General features: G+C 69.4%; 1 protein-coding gene across 1 annotated transcript; it reads left to right on the forward strand.

Moving 5' to 3' along the window:
• Positions 1 to 4,371: 4,371 nt before the first annotated feature.
• Positions 4,372 to 15,489, forward strand: C1QTNF1 (C1q and TNF related 1). The gene is made up of 4 exons (XM_004621072.2): positions 4,372 to 4,604; positions 13,564 to 13,723; positions 14,272 to 14,405; positions 14,707 to 15,489. Exons 2-4 carry the CDS (start codon positions 13,578 to 13,580, stop codon positions 15,255 to 15,257), a joined length of 831 nt encoding a protein of 276 aa, XP_004621129.2. The 5' UTR covers positions 4,372 to 4,604; positions 13,564 to 13,577; the 3' UTR covers positions 15,258 to 15,489.
• Positions 15,490 to 18,524: the final 3,035 nt, after the last annotated feature.

Genomic DNA, 18,524 nt, shown 5'->3' on the forward strand with positions numbered 1-18,524 from the left:
AAGCAACAGCAGAGCTGCAGCGATGGTGTGCAGAGGCGAGCGAGCGGTGTGCAGGGGGCGAGCGAGTGGAGGCCCCTTGATACTGCACCTTGCGAGGACTCCGCCCTCACTGTCTCTGCCTCTCCTCCCGGGAGTGCCCGAACCTCCCCAGCGCCAGCACACGCCGCCTTCCCCTCTGCCACCCCAACGGGTGTCGGGGAGAGCTCACTTTGACCTGAAGCGCTGTCCCAGGCACGAGCGCGCTGGGCGTTTGCTCTGGGCCGTGTCGGCCTACACTTTGCTGCTCTCTGCGCTGCCTCTTACGGCAGCCTTCCTGGCTTGTAGGACACCCCCTTCTCATGACCCCCACCCTCCCCAGTCTTTTGGAAGTTTGAATGGAATTGCTGTGTCGGGTGAGAAATGAGATTTTAAGATATGGCGTTTTGCTTTTTGGGGGTCACACCCCCTTGTCCTCTGAGTGTACTCCTGGCTCTGCACGCAGGGATCACTACTGATGGTGCTTAGGGACCACACAGGTGCCGGGATAGACCCTGGGTGGGCGCCGTGCGAGGCACGTGCCCTACCCTCTTATTATCACCCCGGCCCTCATACAGTGTTTTCTACCCAAGAACATGGGTTTTTTTCTTCTCTCTCTTTTGTTTTCCTTTTTGGGTCACACCTGGCGATGCACAGGGGTTACTCCTGGCTCTGCACTCAGGAATCACCCCTGGTGGTGCTCAGGGGACCATATGGGATGCTGGGAATCGAACCCGGGTCGGCAGTGTGCAAGGCAAACGCCCTCCCCGCTGTGCTATCGCTCCAGCCCCTCCTCTCTTTCTTTTTTCCTTTCTCTGGGGGCATACATGGCAGTGCTCAGGGCTTGCTCCTGGAGGTGCTCAGGGCACTATATGCAGTGCCAGGGATCAAGCCCAGGCTGGTCATGTGCAAGGCAAGTGGCCTGCCCACTGTCCTATCTCTCCAGTCCCCTCAGTTTTTTTCATGGCTTTGGGTCACCTCCAGCCGTGTGTGAAGGTAGGAGGGGGAGTCAGAGTTTGAACCTGGGACTCCTGCCTGGCAAAGACCACTTCTTTGCCCTGCTTCCAGCTTCTTTCATGTTTTTCAAGGACAGTGGCTTTGACCTGGGCGGGTGTACTGTACTGTGTTGTATTTTCCTGGCCCCGAGATAGCTGCCGGCTTTCCCAGCAAGGCTGCAGGCTGTTCCGGGAACGGCTTATTCAGTGGTGAATATTTCTGCAGGATCAGTTCCTAGAAGGAAGGTCACTGCAAGGGAGTGGCTCCCGGGGCGGAGAGCACTCACAGGCCGAGTGCCGCTGCCCGGTTTGACCGGGTACCACCTAGGCCTCCTCCACGCTCCACACCTAGACAGAGCCCCCGAGGGTCGCCCCCAAACCGGAAACAAGCCAGCAAGGGGACAGACGCTGGCCGTGGGGTGACCGTGTGTGAACCCCAGTCCCGATTCCCTCCTTGTCGCCTCCCTGGGCCCCTCTCAGGAGCACAGCGGCCATAGGGAACCGCTCTTGGGCTCAGACCCCCGCGGTTGCCCGCGGTTACCTTTTTTCCCTGGTCGCTGCCCGGCGCCCCCGCGGCCACCAGGGGGCGCTCCCATTTTACTTATCAGGGGAACCCTCAGGGCCTCCCCCACGCACTCCCCACCCTGCTTTTACTTGGGGATCAGAACCCACAAAGAAGGACCCCCCCCACCAGAGGGTGAGCCGTTAGGGATGGGGCCACTACGCACGGGCCGCTGGGTGTCCCCGCGGGGAGCAGCCGGCACCCCCGCGACAGCGGGAGCCCACTGGGGTCACTGCTTTGCGCTTGGCCCCCAGACTCCTGCTGGGGCTGCTGCAGGCCTGAGGCCCCAGAGGTGGGCACTCGGCCCTGCTGCCGCCCTCCGGAGCCTCCCTGGGCACGGGCTGCCCGGGAGCGAGGGCCGGGTGGGGCCCGCGGCCAGGAGGCCGCCCCGCTGCCAAGTTTCCACGTCGGCGCCTCCTGCGACTCTCCACGGAGCTCCCCTCCCCCACCGGCTGCCCGCTGGTCACTCGGTCAGCGGCTGCCCTGGGCGGGATGCGCAGGCTCGCCCTGGGGGCGGAGTGGGCGGCCACCGCACCCGTCCTCTGGCTCCCGTGACCTGTTCTTATCTGGAGCCCAGATTCCCTCCAGCTGGCCCGCAGGAGGCGACATCCGGCGCTGCCCAGCCTCGAGGAGACGAGGAAACGGGTGTCGGGGAGAGTGGACCACAGGGCTGGGAGACAGTCTGCGCCCCTCGGGGCGGCGGCGCCAGAAACCGGGCCCCACCCCCAGCCGCCCACGCCCGCCCGAGCACTGGAGCACTGGGAATATTCCTGGGAACAGCCTGGACGCCTGCAGGGGAGACGTCTGGGCGGGGCCTCCTGACAGAAGGGTGGGGGGCGGGCAGCTGGGGCGCCCCTTGCCCGTGTCCCCCCGACCTCTGACCCGCCCAGGCTGATGAAATCTCCCAGGCCCTGCTGCTGACTTTGGCGCCGGCCTTGCCCACGTTGTCTTCTGGCCTGACTCCCGGCCAGGCCCTCGGGAGGCTGCTTGCTGAGTGCAGTCCACCCTGGACTGGAGGTCTGGGCGCCGCTGTGGACGCAGCGCGTGCTGGGCAGCCCCGGGCCTTTTGTCCCTGGCTCCCCGCCTCCCTCCATCCCCTCTTTCCCGGCTCTGTGCTCAGGAGTCACTCCTGCTGCCTTGAAGGCTGCCCTGCGGTGGCCGGTCAGCTCCACACATGGTGGCACCGGGGAAACGGGCCTGGCCAGTTCTGGGAACAGGGCCACCTCCCACGCCCCCGCCGCCTGCTTCCCGGGAAAGCTTGGGAAAGCCGGGCTGGCGGCCACACTCCCGGGGAGTGAGTAAGCCCGTCCCCAGGGCCGCTCCGACAGTCTGCCCGTGTTTCGGTTTGAGGCCGCAGCTGGCGGTGCCCAGGGCGTGGTCGGGGCACTCGGGCATGGCTCCGGGGAGCTGGGATGAGACTGGGTCGGCCACGCGCACGGCAGGTCCGGGGAACCCTAGAAACGGACTTCCCGGGGAGAAGCGGGGCGTGAGGAGGGCTGGGCTCGGACCCTGGAAACGAGGTTTGCCGGCCAGTCTGCGCCCTGGCGGTTCCCAGAGAAGCCGCCCAGGGCCAGCGCTGCCCCGGCGCCCGGGCCTACCCCTGAGCCGGGGCCTCTCCCCTCACCTGGACGCCCCGCGGGGCCTGGGCCCGGGCCCTGAGCTTCGGGGGCTGTGCCCGTTTGGGGGTCACCTCTGAGGGGGTGTTTGTTTCCCACAGGGGGAGCAGGGGTGGGGCGCGCTCAGTGAGGCCCAGGCAGGGTGAGCACCGAGCAGGGACCCCTGCCCAGTGCTCCCGCCCCACTGCCCGCCGCCGCCTCCTCTCGTGAGCCGCCACGCGTGCGGGGCAGGGCGCGCCTGCGGTCAGCCGAGCCCGGGGCTGGCAGGAAGGGAGCTCAGGGACGGCCCGTGGCCTGAGGAGCCTCTCAGTGCTCCTGGGGGGTCCTTGGTGCTCCGCTGAGGGCTGGTCCCCACCCGGGCCTCCCCGTCCTCCCAGCCCCCCGTTTTCCCGTCTCCTGACACGCCGGCCCCGTGGCCCCTGTCCTCCGCTGCCGGCGTGACCCCACGGCCAGGACGAGGGGGCACACCCCAGGTGTCCCCGCCGGGACGGGGAGCAGGGCCCTGGGGGCTGGAGCCTTGGGATACAGGGAACGCTGCCAGCTGGGGGGGGGGCACGGAGAAACGGTTCACACAGCAATGTCCTGTGCGTGCAAACGGCCCCCCGCCCCCCAGATCCTTCCTCTCCTGCTGATAAAGACAGATTCCAGAACAATCCAGTCGCACCCAGAGTGTAGGATGGAGGTCAGCCTGGCCCCATCCTGACCAGAGCAGCTCCCGGGAGGAGGGGGCCGGGGACAGCGTGCTGATGCAGAGCTGGTGGCAGCTGAGGTCTGGGACATCGGGCAGAGACAGCCCCGAGCCTGACCCCTGACCCCCCTCTCAGCAGTCCCCGGGGAGCCTGATCCGGCCGCAACCCCCTCCCAAGCACACCGTTAGGGGGGCTCCTAGTGCCCCCACCAGCCTGTGGCGTCTGGAGCCCAGGGGGACCCCTCCTGCCTCCGGCCACCTGTGGGGCACGGCCCGCGGGTGGCTGCAGGTACCCCCAGCTGTGTGCAGCCCCCTCAGCTCCCCAGAGTCTCGGGTCCCAGCCCTCCGCCCCAGGACTCCCGCCCCAGGGGCTTGCGGATGCTCGGGGCACCCCAGCGCCGCCTGGACGGGGCGGGGACTGGGCGGCCGCGGGCACACACACGGTTAATCCTGGGCGCCTGCTGTTTGGCCGAGGCGCGCGAGCGTCGGGCTCGGGCGGGCTCACATCTGGCCGCTCCGCTGTGCCGGCCCCTCGCTCGGCTCTTCCTTTACTTTCGAGAAACGGCGCTTCCGCCTGGGCCGGAGACAGAGCGCCGGGCAGGACCGAGGGTCCCGCGCCCCGCGCCCCGCCTCCCCCCAGGACTTCTCCTTCCTCCGGCCCCGGTCCGGGACCCGCCGCCGGGAGATGCCCTAGAGCCGCGCGGCCGGGACACGCAGGCGCGCCCGAGGTGAGTGGGCACCCTCCCGCCGGGGCGGCGCTGGGCACGGGGGCCTGGGTCGGGCCCTGCTCTGGGGCCAGGCGCTGCGCCCTCGCCCGCTTTTGTGCTTACGCGCCTCCTTGCCGCCCCGGCTGCAGTCTGCCCGGGCTGGGGAGCCGCAGGGCTGCCCGCCTGGCGGGACCCTGAGCACCCGCTCTCCCGCCCACCCGGAGCCTGCCAAGCCTCCAGCTTTCCTGCCGCCCCAGGGGATGGGGCGCGGGGGGCACTGCTGCCCCTGGACGTGCCCAGCTGCCTGAGCCCCCGGGGACGTGACTGCTGGGGAGCCCCGGCCCTTAGCTGAAAAGTGCCTGCACGGTCTTAGCGAGCACACGCAGTGTTAGCCAAACACACGCGCGGTGCCAGCCGAGCACACGTGGTGTCAGCCAAGCGCATGCATGGTGTCAGCGGAGTGCACGCGTGGTGTCAGCTGAGCACACACGGTGTCAGCCAAGCACACGCAGTGTCAGCTGAGTGCACGTGTGTCAGCCAAGCACACGCAGTGTCAGTCGAGTGCATGCGTGGTGTCAGCCGAGTGCACACGTGGTGTCAGCCAAGCACACGCAGTGTCAGCCGAGTGCATGCGTGGTGTCAGTCGAGTGCACGCGTGGTGTCAGCCGAGCACACGCGTGGTGTCAGCTGAACATACACACTGTCAGCCAGTGTGTATGTGTGGTACCGAGCTCCTGCACGTGCCCGCCTATCAGCCCGCCCCCCCGGCTGTGGCGGAGGCAGCGCAGACCCTCCGGCCCTCGCGGCGTCCCCTCTGTCTCCAGGCCCCTGGGGACCGTCCTGAGGCTCGAACATGAGAAACGTCCTGAGAACCGACTTTCCCAGCCGGGCCCAGGCCCCGGGCGGATGTGTGCGCCCCAGGGCCACGGGCAGAGGCTTTTTATAGCACGAGAATAACACGGACGGGCCCCCACAGGCCGAGGGCCGGAGGTGGGGCTCACAGGGCGCCTGGGCCGAGAAGCTGCGGGCCAGAACCACCCACGCCAGAGACGGGCACCGGGGAGTTACATGCATGCATCAGTCTGCACCTGTGTGTGTGTGTGTACGTGTGTGTCTGAGTGTGTGTGTGTCTGTGTGTGTGTCTGTGTGTGCGTGTGTGTCTGTGTGTCTGAGTGTGTGTACGTGTGTGTTTGTGTGTCTGAGTGTGTGTACGTGTGTGTTTGTGTGTCTGAGTGTGTGAGTGTGTGCACGTGCGCGCGGACAGTGTTGATTCTCAGTTCTCTGCTGCTGTTGCATTTCCGTTCTGGGCTCAGCCCGGTGACCAGTGGCTCCCCCAGGTCTGTTTCGGGGTCACTCCCGGTGGCCCCGGGGACTGAGTCTCAGGGCCAGGCCGTGCCGTGCTCTGTCCCCACTGTCCTCTCCCGAGCCCACCCGTCCCCGAGGCAGGAGGGAGGAGCTGGGCTGCCCGGGCTGCCAGTGCCTCCAGACTCCCGGGGGGCGGGCAGGGCAGTGGGACCCGGCAGGCCCCTCCCGTCCTCCGCCTCTCGGGGCGCAGAGGAAGGCACGGGTGAGGGGCGCAGGCTCCTCCTCCTCCTAGCGCTCGCCTCGGCCAGGGCAGCGCCTGCACCCACTTTTGCAGAATACGCTTTTTCTGCTCTTCTTCCTGGGCCTCCCCCGGTGACTCATAGACCGGCTATTCTGGCGTTGAACTTCACCCATCAAAACAAAGATGAAAGGAATTTCGGGATGCACTCAGGGAGCACTGCGGGCTGCGACACGGGCCGGCCTGCCCGCGGCCCCGTCCCTGGGGCTCGGGGGTGTGGAGGGTCCCAGTCGCCCACCCCCATGCTCAGCTGGTGTCCTGGGGGCTCCAGGGGTTTCTGAGGCCGCTGGACCCCCTCCTCCTGGGGGCTTCGGCCGCCCACACGCCCCCGGGACGCCTGCTCCCTGCGGAGTGACCAGCACAGCTAAGGCCGCGGCTTCCCTCCTGCTTCCCCTCGGAGCTGCCGTGTTTCAGGAGAGGCAGGGGCTGTGTCCCCACGCCCGGCACAAGGCCACTGGGCACAGGTGGGGACACGGGGCGTCAGCCGGCTCTCCCAGCAGCCCCCTGTGTGCCTGGACGGGCCAGGCCAGCTCTCCTCCTGACCACAGCCCGTGGCCACGTGACTGTCCCTCCTGCCCGCCCCCGCCCCAGGCTTACGGCCTGAGTGTGGGGCGTTGCCGGCTGGGGGGCTCGGAGACCCGGGACCTTTCCCAGCTCCGGGACCAGGATGTGCGTGAGGACCCAGCCAGGAGCGGCCAGGCGGCTGCTGCCCTGGTCACCTCGCGCGGCTGCTCCCTCAAGCCTGGGCTGGAACTAGGCTTGGAGCCCCCCGCGCCCTCCGCCGGGGCCTGGCCTGCAGGGGGCGCTGTCCAGAGGCCAGGCAGGGGCCCCTCCGCCGGGGTCCTTCGGGGCCCTCGGGGCGGCGGGCAGGCAGAGGGGACGGGTGGGCAGCCGGGGGCGGATGGGGAGTACTCGGCCGGGGGCTGCCCGAGGCCTTGGTCCTCAGTGCTGGCCGCGAGCCCCGCCCTGAGAGCCGGGCACTGTGGGCCGGGGCGCCCTCCCGGCCCAGCACACCGCGAGGACGGCACCCGGCTGGTCAGGCCTCGGCTCTGGCTCGGCCCCGGGACCAGGGCGCTCAGTCTGGCCGCTCTTGGGGCACCGGCCCCAAAACCTAAAGTCAGTCAGTTCTTTACCTCGTCCCCTCCAGGCTGGGCTCGCCCTGGCACCCCGCACCCCCGTTAGCCCTGCTGGCACGGGGGAAGGGGGCTGGCACCCCCGGCCCAGTCAGCCCTGCTGGCACGGGGGATGGAGCTGGCACCCCCCGGCCCCCACTGCAGCCCGAAGCGTCGCCCGGGGGCGGGCACGTTCCCAGGCGGAGGCGGGCCACTCAGGCGGAGGGTTCTGGGGTGTCGCCAGCTGGCGCTAGGCCGCGTGGACTCACAGACTTGCCCTCGGTGGCCGGCGCCCGGCGCGGTGCCCAGCAGAGACCTGAGAAGGCGCCAGCGCAGCCCTGCCAGGGCCAGCACCGCGCCACCCGCCCGGACGGGCCATGCCAGGCGGGCCCCTGGCAGCAGCCTGATGGGGCCGGGTAGCCACACCTTCGGGCCTCACCTGTGCGTGGCACGCCCTCGCGGGGGACCCCGGCTGGGCTCCACCTGACCCCTGATGCCCCCCCGCCGTGTCCCCCCGGTGGAAGGCGGCCCTGGTCCGTGAGGGCACCCCTTGCCCTCCTTCCAGCGGGGGCCCCTGTCCATGAGGGGGACCCCCAGGCTCCCAGCCCCGAGGCAGGTGGGCTCGGACCCCGCTTCTGGAACACGCGTTCCCCGCTGGCCCCGCACTGTACTGACCTGGGTCACGGAGGGCCTGACCCTGGTCAGCAGATATAGGACAAAGGCCGGGGAGGGGAGGGCGGGAGGGGGCAGAGAGTCTGTCCCCCCCCGGGCCTCCCTGAGGGGTCGGTGACCCCTGGAATCCCCAGCAGGCCCGAGCCCTAGGGCGGGCCTCTCTGTCCTCTGGAAAATAATGCGTGCCTGGTGCAAAACAGTATGTGCCGGGTATAGAGGAAAACACAGACGCCAGAGAGCCAAAGGCCCATGTGCGCATTCGCCGTGGCCCCACCCAGGGGACAGCTGTCGGCAGTGGGTGGCCCGCCGGGAGGCTGTGGGGGGTCGTCACGAGCTCCGTCCCGGGGGCTTGTCCCAAGTGTCCTCCCCAGCCCACTGACCCACAGGGTCCGGCTGGCCGTAGTCCCCACCCTGCCCCACTGCCCACCAGGACGGGGCTGAGCCCCCCCGCGGCCCGCGGCGCCGTCCCTTATTGAACCCTGCTGTCCCACAGGCCCCTCCGCACACAGCTGCAGAGCGGGGCTGGCCAGGCCACCCGTCCCTCCCGGCCGCGGCCCCCGAGCTCAGCGGGGCCCTCCCCCAGCCCCGCTCGGGCGTGTCCTCGGGGTCACTGCGAGGGACACCCCCGCCCCCGCCCGTTCCTGGGCTGTTTTTGAGTTTGCTCCGGGGACACGCCCGGCTCTGCGCTCAGGGATCATGTGTGGTGCACGGTCAGCCGCACACGGAAGGCCCACTCGCGTGTCCGTCTCTCTGCCGCCCGCCCCGCCCCGTCCCTGGACGCTGAGCCCGGCCCCACCGGGTCCTCTCCTCTTGCTCTCTCGTGAAGCTTCCAAACGCTCCTGCTCGGGGGCTGGAGCGATAGCACAGCGGGGAGGGCGTTTGCCTGGCACGCAGCCGACCCGGGTTCGATTCCCGGCATCCCATAGGGTCCCCCGAGCACTGCCAGGGGTGATTCCTGAGTGCAGAGCCAGGAGTCACCCCTGAGCATCGCCGGGTGTGACCCAAAAAGAAAAAAAAAAACGCTCCTGCGCGGCCTCAGCGCCAGGCAGACACCAGGCCGCAGAGCGCAGAGGGGACGGGCCGGCCAGGGCAGGGAGGGGTGGGGGCGAGGGTCGGCTGAGGGGCTCAGGGGTGGGCCGGGCCCCAGATCCGGGCAGGTCTCTGTGGGAATCCCAGTTGGCAGACGCGGGTGGAAGAGGGGGACTCTGGCTGGGGTCCGAGGAGCTGCGGGGGAGGGAGGGTGGGGAGGGGGCCCAGCCGGGCTCACGCAGACCCAGCACAGCCCCTTTCTGTTTGGTTTTGGCGTGTGGGTGTTTGGGCCACACCCGGCAGTCTCGGGGCTCACTCGTGGCTCTGGGGTCGTGGCAACCCCTGAGCGAGAGGCTGTCCGTGACCCGGGAGTGGGTCCCTGAAGGAGCTGTGCTGACAGCCCCGATAACCTCTGTCTGTCTGTCTGTCTGTCTGCCTGCCTGGGGGCTCACACGGAGCTGCTCAGGGGCTCCCCTGGCTCTGCGCTCAGGAATCTCTCCTGGCAGTGCTCAGGGGACCCTGTGGGATGCCGGGGACTGAACCCGGGTCGGCTACGTGCAGGGCAAATGCCCCCTCGCTCCAGCCCCCCAATCCAGATTGATTCCTGAGTGCAGGGCCAGGAGCAACCCCTGAGCATCACCACGGGTGGCCCCCTAAAATTCCCCAAATTAAAAATAAAACCACTGTTTTAGGGGGCACACCCAAGCGAGACGGGGGCTTGGGTGTGACCCTTTGCACGTGCTGGACCCCAGCTCTGGCTCGGGTCCCCTGCACTGCCCCGCACCCCCGTCCCGGCGTGGCTGAGGGTGCTCGAACCCGGGGCCCAGCAGCACAGGAGACGCCCTTGGGCCTTCTCTTCGCTGCTGCCGGGCGGGTTGAGAATTTCTGGGAGTGGCCCCGGGTGTCCCCGGGGATGCCGCCGGCCGGCCGTGCTCTTCACTCCGTCCTGCTTCCTTGCCGCTGACCGGACTCGTCCCCTGGGCCGGCAGCTACTGTTTGAGAGCCCGGACTGGGCGGGAACGGGGACCCAAGCCAGGCCGAGGGCCGGGAGGGACAGACGCTCACAGCCCCGGGCCGCTGTGTGGGGGTGTCCTGGGGCGACGGCCTGGGTGCCACGAGGGAGGTGGGGGCCGCGGCCAGGGCCTGGCAGGGCCGCAGGATGGACGCTAAGTCACATGACCCGTTGCCTGGGCACTGCGGTCACTCCGCGGCCCGGCCAGCGCCCGCCGAGATGCCTGAGGAGGTGGCGCTCGGGGCCAGAGCCCGGGAGACTTGGGGAGAGCCCAGGCAGGGGGTCCTGGCCAGGGAGGGGGCCCCCAGCCAGCCCACCTGCAGAGGCCGGGCCCCGCCAGCAGCCACCTCTCTCCCGCCCAGGGCAGGCCAGCCGACGCCCGGCCTCATGGGAGGTGACGCGAGGACGCTGGGTCAAGGCAAGCTTTGTTCCCCTGGGACGGGACGGAATCGCGGCTGGAGGCTGGGCTGGCGGGGCGCAGTCTGGGGCTGGGCGGGACCCCGACGGCGGCTTCTGCTCCTGCTGGAGAGCTGGACAGTGGGTGGCAGTGGCCTCCCCCTCCCGCCCCTCCCGGCCCAGGAAGCCCTGTGGGTGTCGGCAGAACCATCCCCTGAGCACTGCGGACGGAGCCTGCGCTAGGCCAGAGAAGAACTTCCCACGGTGGAGACGGGACAGGCCCTGCTCCGTCAGCGGGGGCTGCCCACCTCCCTGAGGGCTCGAGACGCCCCAGGAGGCCCCATCACGGGAGGGGGAATTCCGCGTGACTCGGGACTCGGTGCTCCAGGCCCGTCAGTCCCAGATGGACCCCCCCAGGCCGCCCCCCGACGGCACCCCTCGGGGCCACCCCAACCTGGTCCTCAGAGGCCTCCGGCCACAGGAAAGGCCCGTGGAGGGTCCAGGCCGAGAGAGTGGTCCCGGGGTCCCTGCGGTTGGCAGGGAGCACTTGGGGCTGAGCCCGTGCCGGGAACAGGCAGACGAGGTGTTTGTGTGGCCGGGGCCCAGCTCCTGGAAAGTGTCAGGCCCACAGGCTGGCGGGAAAGGGCAGGGCCGGGCGGTGCCACCCCACAGCCGCGGGCTGCGCCCATGTGGCAGCGCCGGGGTCCCCCGCCTCGAGAGAGCCGTGGCAGCTGGGACACGGGCAGAGGTCAGACCTTTCTGGGGGCTGGCCAGAGCCTCCGGGAGGAGCCATGGGCGGCCCGCGTGCAAACAGGGGCTGACCAGACTGACCAGCAGGTGACCCCCGGCCTCGGCCCCAGGATGGGGCCTGGGAAGACCGTGCCAGGCGCTGCCCGCTGGTGCCAGCCTCAGGCCCTCAGCCAGAGGCGCCCCAGAGGTCAACCCGCGCCGTGTCCAGCTGCAGTGACCGTCCCCAGCACTCGGTCCTGAGTCTGCAGACCCCCCCCAGGGAAGCCCCCCAGGTGGGCAGCAGGGGCAGGGCGGGAGCCAGGCCCCTTCCCGGGCACTCGCACACGCTCCCTCCCCAGCAGTCAGGGCCCTGCGGTGTCAGCAGCCCCCAGAGCGGGGGACATGTTTGCTTCCCGATGGAGGCCACACCCAGGCCAGCCACGCCGGACAGAGCATGTTATAAACACTCGCCCCGCCGCGGCCCGGCCGGCGCCCGCGCTCACCCGGCCCCCGGCCCCGACTCGAGCCGGGCAGACTAGAGCAGATCAAGCCCGGCCCAGCTCTCAGCAGGTGTGGTCACAGCGGAGACCCCTGGGCCCCTCGGCGCCGCCCCGCGACGGGCGCTCCCTGACGGTCTTCTCGGGAGACCCCGGCTCAGCCGGGGACACGTGGTGAGGGCGGGTGTGTGTCTGACGGTGCCCTGGGCTGCGCTTGCGGTCACGTGTGGGCGAGGGTCACGTGTGGGGTGGGCGAGGGTCACATGTGGGGCGGGCGAGGGCTCTGGCGTCTCGGGCGGAGCCCAGGGGTGCTGAAGAACAGCACAGGTGCGGCTGACACCCTCCGCGCCCCCCTAGGAGACCCTCGCCCCTTGGGGGGAGCCCACGTGGCCACGAGTGCAGAAGTGCTCAGAGGAGGGAAACCTGCTTCCTCCGAGCTGCAAAGGCGGCGCTGCAGGGCCAGAGGGCTGATGACGGGCCCAGAGTGACCAGGCCACTGCGGGGCGCCCGGCTGGACCAGGGGGCGAGGCCCTGCACGGCGGCCCTGTGGGCCGGGGCGTGGACCCTCCGCAGTGCCCGGGAGACACGGAGTCAAACTCCAAAGCGCGGCGAGAGTCTGGGGAGGGCGGGGGGCTAGAGCTGGGGTCTCGGGTGGAGACAGTGAGGGCCTCTGGGGGGTCTGTGCGTTCTGGACCCCCCCAGCGTAGAACCACCGAGGCTGGGACACGGCCCGTGCGGCCCCGTGTGGCAGTGCCCCCCAGCACCACTGAGAATGGCCCGTGCGAGGCCCGTGGGGAGTGCGCGGGTGCGAGCCTCAACGCTGAGGCCCAGGCTGGTTTGGGCTGTGCCGGGGCTGCCCCCTCCTGCCGGCCCTGCCGGAGCGCCTCGGACCCGGGTGAGCTCCCCACACGCAGGCCCAGAGCACAGTGGCCGGGGGTCGGGCCCAGCAGGGAGGGCTCTGGAGGGTGGGCGCGGGTGGCAGTGTCCCCTCCCCTGGGTCCCGCCCCCCCGCCACGCCTCCTGGCCCCACCCGTGCTGTGGCCTCTGGACCCGCGACAGCCACGTCCTGTGTCTCGGGCAGGGCTGACCGGGCACTGGAGCGCCCACCCCACAGCCCCCAGACTCCAGAATCCGAGCCCGGGGTGAGAGGGCAGGAGGCCCCAGGGCTCACCTCTTTCGAGAAGGGACCAGGCCCAGCCCCACAGCTTCCCAGCCTCAGGGACTCACCAGCACCCCTGGTGGCCACAGCGGGACTTGCAGCCACTTTCCTCCCATGTGCCGCCAGGGCTGGGGGATGCGAGACCAAAACTCTGGGGGGCTTGGCCCACGGTGCTCAGGGGTCGGATCCCAGGTCGACAGGGTCTCCCGGAAGTGTGAACCTGAGCACGAGGTGTGAGCCAAGAGTGCGCCCGTGTGGGCCGCGAGGGCAGGGCCAGGGCAGGAGCACAGAGTGGAGAGCAGGAGTGCGGCCACGTGTGCGAGAGCCCGTGTGCACACGCGTGTTCCCGAGGGGCCGGAGGGTGTGAGTGTATGTGGGAGTATGCAGAGGCGGGCGTGCGGGTCAGTATGAGGGTGAGTGTGAGTGTGGAAGGGCGTGAGTGTGCAGGGGTGTGTGACTGCGAGTGTGTGCATGGGTGAGTGTGTGTGCATGGGTGAGTAGAGTGTGTGGATGTGTGTGCGAGTGTGAGTTTATATGGGTGTGAGTGGGCCATGTGCACGTATATACCACAGAGAGCATGCAAACACGTGTGTAGTGGCTGTGAGCACACAGGAGTCCTGGGTGTGTGCACGCATGTGGGAGCATGTTGGCATGTGTGCACATATGTGGGAGCGTGTCAACATGCTGCTGAGTGGCCTGTGGGTGGGGCGGGTTGTGCAGTGGTCCCCGCCTGGGCGGCCCCTCCTCACTGTCCTTCTGTGGCTCCCGCAGGGCCTGGAGGGACGATGGGGCCCCGAGCTCTGGCACTCACCCTGGCCGGCTGCCTGCTGGCCCTCACCTGTGACGCGGTGCTGGCCCATGTGCCACACGGGCACCCAGAACCCCCGGAGCAGGAGGGGACCACGGGGCCGCCTCCGGAGCACACTGAGCGGTAAAGGCTGCAGCCCCGGGGGGCTTGGACCTGGGCCCGGCGCTCGTGGCCAGAGGGGTGTGGCCCTCCCGGGACCACAGCCGCCTTCGCGGAAACCACCTGGCGCCTGCCCAGCCCCAGGGACCTCGGGGTGCGAGGGGAGCGGCCACACCTCCGGCCCACCCACAGCGCCAGCCTGGCTCTGTCCCCGCCTTAAGTGGCGCGGGGGGGAGGGTCCCGAGGTCCTGGAGAGGGGCTGCCGTGCGAGAGGCGCGTCCTCATCAGGGACACACGGGCGCCAGGCTGCTCCCTGCAGGTGCCCGCGCGCGAGCAGCCCAGGCGGCCCCAGGCCGGTGCACACGCGGCCGGTGCAATGCTGCGCCGTGCCACGAGGTGGCGGCATGGAGCCGGCCTCTGCGGCCTGGGGGCTACCCCCTCTGCACCCACCGCCCGGCCGCCCGGCTCGCACTTCCCTTAGGGCCCCGCACCGCCCCCAGACCCAGGCTGGGTCCCCGCTGAGCGGCAGCGGAGGGGCCTCCCAGACTCACCGGATGTCTGTGTTCCCCAAGCGTGGAAGAAAAACATGAAAAATACAGCCCCGGCCAGGACGAGGAGACCCCCGCCTCCCGCTGCTTCCGCTGCTGTGACCCCAGCCCCGCGCTGTACCCGGCCGCACCCCAGATCAACATCACAATCCTAAAAGGTGAGGCTGCAGAGGACCGGGGGCTGCTCTGACCCCCTCGGTGCGGGGAGAGGACGGGAGTGAGGGGCGCCTGGGCTCAGAGCAGCGGGAGGGGCAATCTGCAGCCCGCGACCACCCGCGGAGCCGAGAGCTCGGCCACAGCGCCCCCCACCCCCCCTCCTGGTCCACCCCAGGCCCCGCCCACGCGCCCTGGACCTCCTGGGAGGCCGGAGGAGGCCCAGAGAGCAGCTCTGGACGCAGGGGGGCCGGGCCGGGGGCTGGGGTGCGCTCGCGCCACGCCCCGCGTGTTCTGTCCCCCCAGGTGAAAAGGGGGACCGCGGGGACCGCGGCCTGCAGGGGAAGTACGGCAAGACCGGCTCGGCGGGTGCCCGCGGCCACGCGGGCCCCAAGGGGCAGAAGGGGGCGGTGGGGGCCCCCGGGGACCGGTGCAAGAACCAGTACGCGGCCTTCTCGGTGGGCCGCAAGAAGCCCCTGCACAGCACCGAGTACTACCAGCCGCTCATCTTCGACACGGAGTTCGTCAACCTCTACGGCCACTTCAGCATGTTCACGGGCCGCTTCTACTGCGCCGTGCCCGGCGTCTACTTCTTCAGCCTCAACGTGCACACGTGGAACCAGAAGGAGACGTACCTGCACATCATGAAGAACGAGGCGGAGGCCGTGATCCTGTACGCGCAGGTGAGCGACCGCAGCATCATGCAGAGCCAGAGCGTCATGCTGGAGCTGCGCGAGCTGGACGAGGTGTGGGTGCGGCTGTTCCGCGGCGAGCGCGACAACGCCGTCTTCAGCGACGAGTTCGACACCTACGTCACCTTCAGCGGCTACCTGGTCAAGCCGGCCGCCGAGCCCTAGCCCCGCCCCGGCCGGCCCCGCGAGCCCCGCCCCGGCCCCGCCCACCCGCTATGGCCCCGCCCCGCGAGCCCCACCCCGGCCACGGCCCTGCGTGCCCCGCCCTGGCCCCGCCCCGCGAGCCCCGCTCAGGCTCCACCCCGCCCATGGCCCTGCGTGCCCCGCCCTGGCCCCTCCCCTCCCCCATGGCCCCGCCCCTTAAACCCCGCCCCAGCCCCCGCGAGCCCTTGCCCCGCCCCCGCCCCGCCCCACCCACGCCCCCCCGGTACTCCGCCCCGCCCCTGACCCGCCCCACCTCGGCCCCGCCCCCCCGTACTCCGCCCCGCCCCTGACCCGCCCCACCTCGGCCCCGCCCCCGTGTACCCCGCTCTGGCCCCGCCCCGGCCCGCAAACCCCGCCCATGGCCCCGCCCCAGTGGGCCCTTGTCCCGCCCCTACCTGCCCCACCCACTTTCCCGCCCGTGGCCCCGCCCCCGCGACCCGCCCCCGCCCCGATCCGACCCGCGCACCTCGGCCCCGCTCCCACACCCCTTCCTAGACCTGCGACCCCGGCTTTGGGTCACCCCTGGTGGGCTCGTGCCCAGGCTTTGGGATCTCCGTGCAGGACGCCTGGGGGTGACGGAGCAGAGGCCTGGCCGGAGACCCTCCCCGCTCGGACCCCGCGGTGGGAGGAGCCAGTGCCGTGGGCTGTTCCCGCCGGCTCAGGGGCGCGTCCACACTCCGGGACACGCCCGCGGCCCGGCCTGAAAGACCGGCGGGGGGCGGGGGCAGGAAGGGCGGCCTGGGGGTCAGAGCAGCTACCGGCAGACGCTCCTCAGAGCAGCAAAACGGGTCCCTCCCGGCACTGCCCGCCCCTGCCCGGCCGGGCCGGGCCCCAGCAGCGCCCCCAGCAGCGCCCCGGCCTCCTCCGGGCCCCCCGCGGCCTCTGTCCGGCTCAGCGCTCAGCCCGAGACGGGGCGGGCGGGCTCCGGCTGGAGCTGCTGCTGGTAGACTAGGTGCTGGGGCCCGTCCTGCCCCCTGGCCCCCCACCCTGACCCCTCGCCTCGCAGGGGCCTCCTTCCTGCCATGAGGAGGGGCCTGTGCTCTGCGCTCTCAGGGGCTGGCTGTGGCCGGCGCTGCCCGGCCGGCGCGGCCCGTCCCGCTTTGCGCTGCTGCTGGGCTGGCTCTGAAGCATTAAATGTGGACTGTGTCTCAGCCCCGCGACTCGCCTCCTGCTCACTGTGTGCCCGCAGCCCCTCCCCGGCCATCGTCCTGCCTGCCCTTCTGGTCCTACCCACGGGGGCTCCTCGGACCGCTCAGTGCTGGTTCCGGGAAGGGGCAGGGTCGCAGGGGCCCTTGCTGGGGACACTGAGGCTCAGTGCCCGCCCCAGGCCGGGCGTCAGACGGTTCTGGGCCTCTCCTGGGCCTCGCCCGGGACCTCGAAGGGGCCAGTGGCCTTCACGGATGATCCCCTCAAGAACTCGGGGCACCTGAGCGTCGTTGAAAGATGAAATTCTGCGCCGCCAGGAAGGCCACGGGCAGTGAGGGCCACCCACCCCCGCAGGGAGGGGTCGGGCCTGCAGACAACATGCGTGGCGCTGGACACTCTCACATTAGCGAACCATGATGTGGAGGCGGACACGCCTCCTGTGGGCAAGGCCCCGGGGCCCACCCCTGACACAGTGACAATAGAAAAACTACGACGTGGTGGGGCTGGAGCGACAGCACAGCGGGGAGGGCATTTGCCTTGCACGGGCCGACCCGGGTTCGATTCCCAGAATCCCATATGGTCCCCGAGCACCACCAGGAGTAATTCCTGAGTGCAGAGCCAGGAGGAACCCCTGTGCATCGCCGGGTGTGACCCAAACAGCAAAAATAAAAATAAAATGGGCAAGAGAAGGGCCTGGCGATGCCAGGGCACAAGCTTTGCATGCAGGAGGCCCTGACCCCATCCTGGCACCACTCGGCTCTGCATGCCATGGCTGGCCATCGAGCACTGAGCTGGGAGTAGCCCTCAAGCACTGTTGGGTATAGCCCCCAGACAAAAATAAGTGAATAAAACGGGCCAGGGTCTCATAAGCATTCTCCAAAGGAGATGCAGGAACGGCCAGTCAGCATGTGAAAGCGTGTTGTCAGGGAGCCCCTGGAGGGGCGATGCCACGGGCGGAAGGTCGGGACGGACGTGCAGCCCCTCCGGAAAGTGCTCTGGCATGTTCCCCAAAGTCCAGTGGCGACGCCCAGGTGGCCCAGCCATTCCGTGTCCAGGTGTCTCTGCCCCTAGGACTGGAGACGCGGCCTGAGCCTTATCCGTGTCACAGGGCAGTGGGGACAGCCCTGGCCCGAGTGGACACGCGGCTCTCGTGCCGGGAGAAGGGGAGGACATGGCTGTATGAGCAGCCGGCCCACAGCTCCTCCGCGAGACGCCGGTGCCCAGGTCCCGGGGCCTGGCCATGAGCACAGCTCAGGCCGGAGGGAGGGCCAAAGCAGCCCTGAACTGCTTGCTCATTTTCTTTTTTTCTTTTTGGGTCACACCCAGCGATGCTCAGGGGTTCCTCCTGGCTCTGCACTCAGGAATTACTCCTGGCCGTGCTCAGGGGACCATATGGGATGCTGGGAATCGAACCCGGGTTGCCCGCGTGCAAGGCAAATGCCCTCCCCGCTGTGCTATTGCTACAGCCCCAACGCTTCACTTTCTTAGGGTTGGATTTAGGGACCACACCAGGCGATACTCAGAGCTTACGCCCGGCTCTGTGCCCAGGGATCATTCCTGGTGGGACCCTTTGGGGTGCCGGGGATCAAGGCTGGCCTGGCAAGTGCCCTGCGGCTGCACTCTCACTTCAGCCCTGAATTGCAAATTTATTTATTTATTTATTTATTTTGCTTTTTTTTGGGGGGGTCACACCCAGTGATGCTCAGGGGTTACTCCTGGCTTTGCACTCAGGAATTACTCCTGGCGGTTGCTTGGGGGACCATATGGGATGCCGGGGATCGAACCCGGGTCGGCCGCGTGCAAGGCAAACGCCCTCCCCGCTGTGCTATCGCTCTGGTCCCTGCAAATTTATTTTAATTTTATTAATGGTTCAGTCTTTGAGCACTGCCACCTCGCCTGTCAGAGCTCAGGGCTTACTCCTGGCTCTGTGCTCAGGGGTCACTCCTGGCAGGGGTTGGGGATTATTTGGGGTGCCGTGGGGGGGGCAAGCGCCCTGCTTGCTGGATTATCTCTCTGGCCCCCCAACTGCACACTTTAATTTTTATTCTAGCCACACCCAGCTGTGCGCCGGGCTTCCTCCTG

This window comes from Sorex araneus, chromosome 3 (genome assembly GCF_027595985.1).
Source record: "Sorex araneus isolate mSorAra2 chromosome 3, mSorAra2.pri, whole genome shotgun sequence".
In the NCBI taxonomy this organism is placed as follows: Eukaryota; Metazoa; Chordata; class Mammalia; order Eulipotyphla; family Soricidae; genus Sorex; species Sorex araneus.